At 41.2% G+C, this 11403-nt stretch overlaps 2 protein-coding genes across 3 annotated transcripts; one reads left to right on the top strand and one right to left on the bottom strand.

The window, feature by feature from the left end:
* The first annotated feature begins 494 nt into the window (after positions 1 to 494).
* LOC103700288 (uncharacterized) lies at positions 495 to 5427 on the top strand. Of its 2 annotated transcripts, XM_088709206.2 has the most exons (3): positions 495 to 1751; positions 4636 to 4691; positions 4856 to 5427. In XM_088709206.2, exon 1 carries the CDS (start codon positions 615 to 617, stop codon positions 1641 to 1643), a length of 1029 nt encoding a protein of 342 aa, XP_088565332.2. In that variant the 5' UTR covers positions 495 to 614; the 3' UTR covers positions 1644 to 1751; positions 4636 to 4691; positions 4856 to 5427. The 2 variants fall into 2 exon arrangements, with proteins under 2 accessions (XP_088565332.2, XP_088565331.2); XM_088709205.2 differs by lacking the exon at positions 4856 to 5427 and having other exon boundaries at positions 4636 to 4797.
* A 4246-nt stretch (positions 5428 to 9673) lies between these two features.
* On the bottom strand, positions 9674 to 11403 carry LOC103701811 (mitogen-activated protein kinase kinase kinase 18-like). Its single transcript, XM_089926596.1, has one exon. It carries the CDS (start codon positions 11306 to 11308, stop codon positions 9725 to 9727), a length of 1584 nt encoding a protein of 527 aa, XP_089782722.1. The 5' UTR covers positions 11309 to 11403; the 3' UTR covers positions 9674 to 9724.

The raw sequence follows: 11403 nt of genomic DNA on the forward strand, positions 1-11403 counted from the left end.
CTGAGTGGTGGGCCGCGTATACAGTCACCCAGTCAGCCGCCCCGTTGGCCTCTCTGAATACATGCTTGGCCTCAAAGACCGCACCATCCCTCACCATCGTCCCAATGTTCCGGATCAGAGGATGGTCTGTGCTCTAAAGGAAGCCTCTAAACAAAAAGATCAATCAATAATTCTTAAGGTGATTCTTAGGAAACATGCTTAAGTAGTTCAACTTCACCTTTTGCATGAACTTCTCTATAGGATTCCAAGCGACCACCCTAAATTGCAAGTGATGGTTAGTATTTAATTCAAAAAAATCAAAAAGCATAATCATTCGTACAAAGACCATAAAGAGGTTAAATGTTTTGTTGTTTTTTTAATTTTAATTAGATATGGCTTGGTCCAATTGGATGTTGCACGCTAAGTTGTTATTGTTGTTCATCAAACCATTAGGCTCCCACTACGTTAATTGGTCATCAAAAGCCAAGTCTGGCTCGGGTCTCTCATGCCGGGGACCCGTTTCGAATAACTCGCTTTGCAGTGAAAGGGGAAAACCCTAGGACCTGAAGGCGTAAGATTCTTCCTCACAAACCCTCGCGTCCCCTTTCAGCCAAAAAAAAAAAAAAACCCCGCAGATGTCTTCCTCCTCTCAGCAGCAGGCTCCCAAATCCAGGGTCGGCAGAGACACGGCGAGGAGGGCCGTCGACGCCCTCGTCAAGTGGATCAGCGCCCGGGCGAAGCAGCAGAAGGACCGAAAGGCCCAGCTCCTGGACCCCGACGACGACTTCCTCTACTTGGTCATCACCCTCAAGAAAGTCCCCCACAAGGGCCGCACCACCGCCTATCGCGTCCCCCTCCCCCACCCCATCTTTTCTTCGGCCTCCGTCTGCCTCCTCGTCGACGACCGCCCCAAGTCCCCCCTCCCCCCCGCCGCCGCCCGCGACCTCGTCCGCTCCCTCTCCCTCCCCGTCGCCGACGTCCTCTCCCTCTCCGATCTCCGATCCGAGTACCGTCCCTTCGAGGCCCGCCGCGCCCTCGCCGACTCCCACGACCTCTTCCTTGCCGACCGCCGCATTGTTCCCCTCCTCCCCTCCCTCCTCGGCAAGCACTTCTTCAAGAAGAAGAAGAATCCCGTCCCCCTCGACCTCTCCCGCCGGTCCTGGCCGGAGCAGCTCCGGAAGGTGTGCCTTTCCACGCTGCTCTACTTCCGGTCGGGCACCTGCAGCGTGGTCAGGGTGGGGAGGGCGTCGCAGCACCGGGATGAGATCGTGGACAATGTGATGGCCGCCGTCGAAGGTGTCGTTAGGTATGTCCCAAAGAAGTGGGCCAATGTCCGGTCGCTCCACGTCAAGGCGACCGAGTCGCTGGCCCTGCCCGTCTACCAGGCCGCGCCGGAGATGCGTCTCAAGATCGAGGGATTCCAGAAGAAGGAAAAGGAGGAGGAGGGCTCTGACATAAAGGATGGGGATGAAGAGAATATAATTGATGAAGTTGGCGACGAGGAGGGGATTGAAAGCGATGAATCGGACATGGAAAAGAGGATAAAAGTGGCAACGAAGAAGAAGGATGATGGATCGAAGAAGAGGAAGAATAAGATGGAGAAGATGGAGAGGCAGGACAAGAAGAGGATTAAGAAGAGTAAAGTTAGGAAGGAAACTGACTGATGGATTCTTGAAGGACTTGGTAACTGATTGTCTCACCATGCAGCTTTTGAGCTAATTGCTGATGCTGGACTTGTTACCAATCAAGGGATGCCAACTTTTCTTCTACAGGTTTCGCTTTTTCTACTATTTACTGTTCCAGCTCGATAAACTTGATTTTAGAAACAGAGCAGTTTTCCTTTTTACTGATTTTTCGTTCTTTCATTTTTACTAATTGTTGAGATCAATTAGAGCTTCTAGAGCTTGTAGGCTGTGTGTTAATAATGCTGATGATGCAAGTGTTTGGCTTGCTAAGAACTCATCTCAATCACAATGTGGGAGCTGCAACTCCCACTGCGGACCTGTCTGGTATTGTTATTGTTTTTGTGTTTTTGTTCCTCTACAAATTGGTGAAATGCCACGGGAAAAATGATTTTAAAGGTAATATTTGCACAAAACTTCTGCTATTCCTTCATTATACTTTCACCCTTTTCTGAAAGCCAAAAAAAATTTCGATTCCAGAAGCTCTAAAGATTTTACAAACAATTTGGAAGACAAAAGGATTCTATCATACATCTTGTTCGATCTAGCTCATTCTTCTTTTTGGGTTTTCGGAAACAAAACCAGAATCCAAAACCGATGACAAACGGGTCTGAGTTTTTCAAGATATGAATATTTGCATTTTATCCAACAGATTGAATAACTTCTGTCAACTAATTCTATGCTAAGTGTTTCAAGGTTCACAAATTTCTGACTGGTGCAAATTCACCAATTTATATGGCTCAAAGGTTCACTATTTAGTAGCTAGAAGTTGCGAATGGATGATGAGAAGTGCCAAAGACTGTATTGCTGCAGCAGGACATGTCTACCTGGTTAACAATAAGTATTTGTAATATCTAGGTCCTGGCACTAGGCAAGCTTACTGTTGTAGATAGATGAAAATGTTGCTTTTCTAGTTGTGAATGATTATGAAGATTGTCTTATACACCTGAACAAAGTTAACATGTCTACCTAGACTAGGGAACGTTGCAGTGTGGGTCCATTTAGGTTGACCATGAGTTAATCATGATATTTTTGATTGGATTTGTAGTACTTGTGATTAAATTTGAATGGATTTGGATCCTTAGCCCGACAAAGATGTTAGGACTTAAACGGAAAAGTATGTAAGGATCCGTGCAGGCATGTGTTTGGTTGGACATCAAGTATGCACCGGATAGATTTTGGGTAATTTATATAGGGCCAAGAAACCTAAACAATACCTTAAGTCTAAATTTTTTAGATGAGGTTCTAGGTGGTTATAAGTTTTTCAAGGAGATAAAAGAGCATCACTTGGAGGCATAAGACAAACAGTAGTATACAATATGGTTGATTTGTAAACCTAAAGGCTGTATTGTGTATAATTTAACATGTGAATTAGAAGATAACTTATCTGCAAGTCTTAAATTTTATTGGTTCACACCAAAACCTTAAATAAGTTTTTAGATTATATTTCCTACATCATTTTTCTTTCTTTCCTTTTTTGCCTTGTGTTTTAGTTTTTAATTTTAATGACTTTTAAGTAGTTTATTTTATTTTATTCATGTAGTATATAATACCCAAATAAGTTCAGGGTTCATTGTCCATTCCATCAATATTTTATGATATCATTTAAATGTCATTGTCTAGTATGACACTGGTCTTTATGAAATAAAAATCTGATGAGGAATCACTTGCCTCTTGCAAGAATTGTTGAGTTGCACAATATTTCCTGTATGAATTCTACTAGTTGTTATTGAAGTTGGGCTTTAAGATCGAGGGTTTCGTGTGAAGACAGTGAAGCAAGTAGAGGAGGGGGCTGTCAGAGGGGTGGTCCAAAGATTAAAACGACATAAGGTTTATATCTGAACATGACTATGAATAAGAAAAATAAATGATGGATTGTGCATGGAAAATAGGGTTATGAAAATAGTGAAGAAGGATTTGAAGGGAATAAAGAAGGATGTGAAATGAAAGATGGTTTTGTCTCGATCTTGGGAATCATAGTGAGAGTGCTTTCGTGCTTGAGCTTGAGAGGTAATTGGGGGACGATGGACACGAGACACGTCGAGGAGGGTGAGAGTCATCAGCAGATGGCAAAGACAAAGTCTCAGGAGAGGAAAGTAGAATAGAGGTGGACTCGGGACCCTACAGAAGCTACGGCAGAGGAAGATGAAGGATAAAACAAAACATAATGCTTTCGACGAAAGAACACAAGTCTAGAGACCTGAAGGCGACGAGATTGAGGATCAACTCTTTCTCGATTCGCTTCTTTTCGCTACTTTCTTTTTCCGGTCTTTTCTTCTTTCTAAAGAACCAGCAATTTGAGACTATTATACGTCAACACTCACGAATGTCAAGCAGGCAAGTTTGGGGTTTTCCTGCAGTGTGTACTCTACAGTTTATGGTGGAATGATTGACAGAAGAGTGAAGAATTTGGATAAAAAAGAGGTAATGGAGGTTTAGAGGAGTCAGGATTGAAATGAAGAGGAATATTTGTTTTGGGAAGAGCTCTTTGTTGAATTTCTTTTTCTTTTTCTTCTTTTTGTTTTACTACCTAGGCTTTAGGGCTAGATTATTTGATGAGCTGTGTCAGATCATGGACTTTGTGAGCAATTGGTATTGTTTGTGTACCTGCAACTAGGATTGGTTTTACATTTAAATGCCTTATGCTCCGATTACCAAAATAAAAAGCCTTATATTCATGTTTTCGTCTAACCATCTATTATTTTAGTTTTGGTGGCTTGATTTTAGCTGTTAAGTATTGCTCTTGTTTCGTGGAAGAAAATTCTGCAAGTTTTCCTCTTTATTTGTGGTAATCTCAAATTGGTTGAGCTAAATTCTTGAAATAAATAAAGCCATTGGTAGTTTTTGACTAACTGTTGATAGACATCGATTATTTAGGTTTTTGATGGTCATTGATCTCTCTCTCTGTCTCTCTTATCAATGACAAATTTCTTAGTAGCAGTTACTGATTGTTTAATCTTTGAGTGATGAACAGTGATCATCTGTCATGGAAGATAATTTGCAGATAAAGCTTCAGTTATGAGCGAAAAGGTAAATTTTGAAATGGATGATATGAGTTTGAAACCATCAAATTTATATCCAGGATTTGATTGAAAAAAAAATATATAGGACTATGTAAAAGTTTATTAATTTGATACATTGATGTCTTTTTGTGCTATGGTGTTATTTATACAAAATTATTTCAAAAAATTTAGTTACGGCAAGATGGCGCGTTATCACCACTTTCAAACGCGCCTCCACCGCATGTATAACGATCATGCACTTGTCAGGCAGCTGAGCTGGGAAGCAAATGATTCAATATGACCATCTAGAGGCAGGTTGAATCCGGCATGTCTAAAATGTGCAGTTCTGGTAAGTTGAAAACCAATGACAAACTATGGAGCAGTAAATTATACAATTAAGCATGATCCATAATATCTAAGTCGCTTAAATATGAAATCAAATGCTTTGGAGATTCCCTACTTATACATCACACTATCGTAGCAATGGACAAATTCAACTCCATAATAGAATATTTTAATTTGATTTATGATTTAGAAGCATATGAGAGGTTCAATTTTGTTTTTAGGTTAGTGTTGAAAGATGTTTTGGATTCTCAATTTATATGATTTATGATAAAAATTAGCACACTAACTTTATTTGTATAATCCATTTGTGCCCATGATGTAGACTAGCAGATCTTTGAATCATATTATGTTTTATTCATAGGTATTTTATGTACTTTAAATAATGATTAACGTGCAGACTTGATTTATAAGGTCTTCCATTAATTTGGCCAATATGATTTTAACATCTCTATGTGGGTATGCGTCTCTACATGGTTGCTTGTATGTGCTCACACGTGCATGTGGCCTAGGTATAGACGGGAGAAAGGGACTGGATGGTATTTGTTTGGATCTATTTTTGTATCTGATTTTATTTAGGTTTAGTGCAAATTTTTGATTGGTTTTCATATCTATATTTGTTAAAGAAAACTAGATAGGAATATAAATAGATAATTATTTAGTCTATATCCAAATATCTGATTCTTTATACAATCTTATTTAGTACTATAGAGCCCTTAGGTTATAAAAGGCGATAAGCGACATTATCGATATATTTATAGCTTAATTTACTTTTGATAATTTTGATGTGATTGTTCATAAATTTTAAATATCTGATTTGTGTATGTATTTATATTCTAATTAACAATATCTAATTTATATCTTATTCATTTAAAATAAATATAGATATAAATTTTAATATTTGATTAATATATATATATATATATATATTTATATTTATCGAATAAGAATGGATATGGATATAGATATACGGATGTCCAAGCTATACTCAGTTCATTTTCAGTCCTAGGTGTAGCCAAAGTCTGTCCAGAGCTTTTTAATGGACCTGCCTTAATAAGCGTGCAGATTTGTGCAGACTTTCTTGTCCAGAATGATATTGATGAATGAAAATAAGAAAAATTGAATAACTTAATGTATTTGTTAGCTCATGTAAACATTTCATGATAAAATCTCATGTATTTCAGTTATTGAGTGGATCTTGCACTGGATAATCCCATCTCATTAAAGAATAATAATTGGGTTAAGTTAGACTGACGTTGGGTTAAGAAATATATCAAATGCAATGTTTGAATTGCAGTCCAGCTGATCGAATCGGACCCAATTGATCCTGCAATGTAATTAGCTGAATGCGGTTTAGGTGAAAAAAAAAGGAAAACATATATCTTAGTACTCTCTTTTAGTTTAATTCAGCCTGACCTATACAACCCTATATGACCCCTACATACTCTACGCTTACAAGTTGGGGTTGGGTCAAAACTCTCACTCTTTGAGGAATTGTTTTTAGTCTAGATCATAACATCTAAACCCAACCACTAACGAACCCTTCACCTAAAATTGGGTTGATCAGGGCCAGGTAATTGGGTCGTTCAGTTTTTAAGGAAGATGAAAGCGATGGATCATAGCGAAATCCGGGCTCATGCATGAATTTGGTCACGCTTCTTTTGAGTGGTTTTATATGGATTGAGATATCCTACTTTGGGTTCTACCACGGACTTCTTGTTGGCACTAGTATCCAACCTCTGCTATCTCGCCAACCAGCCTCCGCAAAACATTGAAGCTAGTGCACCTAATCGTCCTCCATAGCCATTGCACTCAAAAGTCCAGCAATTTATGCCATTTTTAACAAGCTACTTGCGGCGAAGAAGTTCTAGCCAATTTATGTTTGCATATTCCAATCGTAAAACTTATGAGTTTGACTTCTACATCTTTTCATCATCAACTCGTTTAGCTCGTAAGAAGAGGAGGAGAAAAAGTATAGTCAATAGAAAAATGATAAAGTAGCTAATGGTTGGCTAGAGATTTCAAATAAAAAAGATGGAAAAGTAACCTTTCTATATGAATAAGTTTCTCATCTACCATAGAAAATAGAAATCCATGTAGGACATGGGAAACTCATTTTTTCATATGCTAGAAACCAAGGTAAAAATCTTTTTTTTCAGAAATACTTTTAATGCTAGGAGCTTATGTCTTTCTTTTTTTTTTGCTCATGATGCTCAATTTATTAAGGGCATGAAAGGTATTGTATACAATTTTTCTAGAAAAGTTGATGGATAACCAAACTTAAGTTTATTCTAGAAAGTGTGCTTTCTATGCCACTCTCCCATGGTCAACTAAATACGTCAAAATTATTTTTCGAGATATAATATATCTAGGTATCAACTTTGATAAAATATGTACTAGCCTATAGGAAGGAACAGCCTTTTCTCTTGGTGAAGGAGATACTGGTTAGAAGAAGGAAACGCCGACTTGTTTTTGCTAGTAATGTATGAGCTCACGGTGTTTTGAAACAAGTCGACAACTATACAACCAAGAAAAGTCTTAACCAGATCTGTTCACAACAAAACATTCAAATCCATGATAGATCTCGGAAGCTTCTAACTTTTGGAAGACATTTTCTGGGATACGTCGTCGTCGATGTGAACGCCGTCAAACGACTTTGAAGGCCCAACTACTGACTTGAAGGCTTAATTAAGTAAGAGAGACCTTCGAGTCGCAAGTTGCTAACACCTAATTGATATAGTATCTTATAGAAGGGATCGAGGTCAAAGGGTTATTGGATCAGCTATTTGCTTTTTAGTTAGAGTTGGTGAGCCTATCCGCCTACGTACGCCAACTCCATTTTTTAGCTACATGGCTACCTCGCGAGGCTTGAAAAGATTCAAATATCATGATATTCCCCTTGATTCGGTGCAAGTTGACAATAATATAAGCATGAAATTTCTGATTTTGATTCTTGAATGACATCTCCAAATACTTTGGATCTTTCTCCCTTTCTAAGATAAAAGAACTGAATGCATTAAACCAATAATAAAATACTATATTATACTAAAATTTTTGGTTCCTCACGATATCTAATGAACCAAAGAACCCTGACAAACATTATGGGATTCTTCTGTATCTATGCTTGATTGATTTAATTCATCCGATTTAATTTTCAATTATGCTTCTGTAAATTAGGGTTCTACTGGTAGGTTTATGGGCATGGACCTTTCTATCTACTCTTCCTAAAAGGCGGCTTTATCTGTTGGACCGCCCTGTTGGGAGGGAATGAACAGACCTTCCATCAAGTGAAGAAGACATGGATCGAGCAAGGAAGGATTCAAGGAACCACCTCTCTTCTACCAAAACATCAACGCATGTTTTTGACGACTAAAAGAAGCAACAAAAAAGTCCATGAGATTTGTTTTACACAGCATTCAACTCTACCCGATACATGACCCAACTTCTTAATCTTATTGCTGATAGGGGTTTTTGGGTGGACGTGTGAACTGACGTCACCATAGGAGATGGGGTCTTGTTTTCCCTCATAAAATCTAAAGTTTCGTTAAGGGGACAATAGTTGACTTGAAGGCTTGGTCAGCTTTCATACCTAGGAAGACTTACAAAAGTCCATTTGTTGAGCATTTAAATTTTTAGAAAAATTCAAGCTCAAAGGCATCCACCAACCAAAAATGATTTTTCTCCTACTCCATCAACCAAAAATGATGTTTGTCGATAACCACGAAATATATAAAAAAAATTTCATGGTCGTTCCACCTACCAAAGAGTCAAAGACCGCCTGTTTAAGCAAGAGCATTTAACATGTGGAACTTGTGCTAAAAAGTAAGGAGGGTCTGCAATGAGATCCAGATGGCCATCTAATGGTTACCTATGGTACAAAATCACGCAAATAAACGTCATAACCCTTCGAAAATTATAAATTAGGTGAAGGCAAAATTGAACTTAGAAAATCTCATATCACAGTTTGGACAATAGAATGGACCGTCAAAATATATGTGCTTTTGATCCAAAATCATGCTTTCTAAATTCCAAGTCTTTTCTCTATTCCATTTCTTGCTGCAACAAACTGATGTTCGCAAAGTGCTTTAGGAGCCGGGCGAGAACCTTGCCTCAATAAGCAATCTCTTAATTTCTCTAGGATAGCTCAAGAAAATAATATTCATAACTATGGATTTTAATTCCTTTACTGTCTCCCAGGATAATATTTATATTGCCACGATGAGTCACTGAAATTTCTTTGTTTGGAACTCCAATGTTCACACTCGCATAAATAGCGTTGAAATGGATTAGTGAATGGTCTTCAACCCCAGAGAAGCTTTTTGGGCAGAAACATTTAGGCGAAGCCTAACCCGTTCTAATCTCATCAAGATTGACACAGCCAAGTCAATGCTACCAATTAAGTAATGTTCCTCTTCCTTCACGATTTTTACTCACGAGCTGTGCTTTAGAAATTCAATCAATCCATGAAGCTCGCACAAATTATTGCGGAAGACTGAGCCTGCAACCAATGAAGCCAAGCCAAGTAGCCAATCGGCCACTCCATGATGCACCTCCATCGTCCAAGACTGCAGGCTCATCTTGGCATCTCCCAGTACAGGGAAGCTCGGTGCCACCTTGACCAGTTGCTGAAATCCTTTTGTGTTTGGATCCGGTGTGAAATCCAGCTAAAAAGTTAGGTGAAGACCCATCTAAGTACTCTAGCCCTGTGCCACCCTACTCCTACATTTCTTTATTCCCCCAGTGCCGGTGCCTCGAGGACATGATCAGCGATTTCGGTGCGTCTCCTAACCCTTCTATCAAAACTTGCCTTGGAAAAGAGCAAAAAGTAAAAGACAAAAGCAGCGAGCCAACTGGAAACAAAGGAAAGCACCAATTTAAGAACACAAATAGAATGTCTTGCCTCTGATTGATTGGATTACAATTACCACTGCCGAAGGTAATAACATCTTTTTTACAGCTGCGGAACAGCTTCTCAATTCCCTCATCTGGGTGTCCCAAACTTGAACTGTTACAATTAAAATCGTTAATGAAACCATAATAATTACGTGGATTTGGAAGGTAATCTTCCTCCGAATCCATGTGATTAGTGCTTAAGATGAATTCTTCGCTGCTGCTGCTGCTGCTTCCACCGCTGGTGCCAGTGAGACTAAATTCGCCGCTTCTGCTGACGCACGGATTGGTCGGTGGGTCGCCGCCGGTGGGCTCGTCTACTGGAATCTGAACGCTGTTCTTCTCTGTCTCGAGAATGATCTCGCCTTCCCTGCCGTCGGTTCTGATGGTCATCCAGCTGTCATCCCATGTCCAGTTGGGACTGCCGACGACGGTGCCGCCGCCGACGAGAAGCTGAATTCTCTTCGATGGATCATCTGACGAGTTTCCGTGTTCTTCTTCTTCTTCTTCTTCTTCTTCTTCTTCTTCTTCGTATTCGTCTGATAACGAGTCCCAGAAGGCCTGATCGAGAGTGCTCTTGGGAGAAATCCGTTTGTGAATTGAATTCGCCGACGATGCCACAAAGGGATGATTCAGAAGCTGCTCCGCCGTCCACCGCTCCTTGGGATCTCTTCTCAAGCATTTGTCGGAGAAGTCCTTCCCCTCGTCGGAGATCCAGCTCGGTAGCTCGGGCACGTCGGATGAGAAGGCAATTCGGTGGAGAGCGGCGATTGGATCGGAGACCTCGGGCCAAGGCGCGTGCCCTGTGGCCATCTCCACGATGGTGCACCCCAACGCCCAAATGTCGGCCGGGATCCCCTGTTCCTCCCCTCGAGCCACCTCCGGCGCCATGAACATCGGCGTCCCCCTCAATTGGAGACCATCATCGTCGTCATAATCATCTTCGTCGCCGGCCACCCGCCGTGCACATCCCAAGTCGGCGATCATTGCGCGGCCGTCGGACCCGATCAGGACGTTCTGGCCCTTGACGTCGCAATGGGCGATGCGGCTGGAGTGGAGGTAGGCCAGCCCGCGGAGGATGTGGTAGCTGTAGGACCGGATTGTCGGCTCGTCGAGGCAGCCGCCCTGCTTCTTGATCTCGTCGGAGAGCGAGCCCCTGGCGGCGTACTCCGTGAAGAGATTATAGTAGACACCGTTCTTCTCAGAGGTGACGTCGCAGCCGAGATAGGACACGACGTGGGGAGAATTCAGATTAGAGAGGATCCTCTGCTCCCTCTGAAGCAGCCCGGCGCGAGCAATCTCTGCCGACTTGACCGCGAAGACCTCGCCGGAGGCGGGGACGGTGGCGAGGGAGACCGTGGCGGAGGAGCCGCGGCCGATGGTCCGGCCTCTGCACCACTCGACCATGCCCATCGGTAGGAGAAGGAAGGGAAGGAAAGCAAAGAAGAGGAGTTAGGTTTGTTATGGTCTGCTTGGGGATTAGATGGCGGATTTATACCCCGTTGGGG

This window comes from Phoenix dactylifera, chromosome 12, assembly GCF_051530095.1.
Source record: "Phoenix dactylifera cultivar Ajwa chromosome 12, Ajwa_hap1_PhDact_Kaust_v1.1, whole genome shotgun sequence".
NCBI classification, from domain to species: domain Eukaryota; kingdom Viridiplantae; phylum Streptophyta; class Magnoliopsida; order Arecales; family Arecaceae; genus Phoenix; species Phoenix dactylifera.

Bases quoted from the DNA above. Each gene is read 5' to 3' on its own strand.
- LOC103700288 (XM_088709206.2), top strand. From the start codon at position 615: ATGTCTTCCTCCTCTCAGCAGCAGGCTCCCAAATCCAGGGTCGGCAGA.
- LOC103701811 (XM_089926596.1), bottom strand. From the start codon at position 11,308: ATGGGCATGGTCGAGTGGTGCAGAGGCCGGACCATCGGCCGCGGCTCC.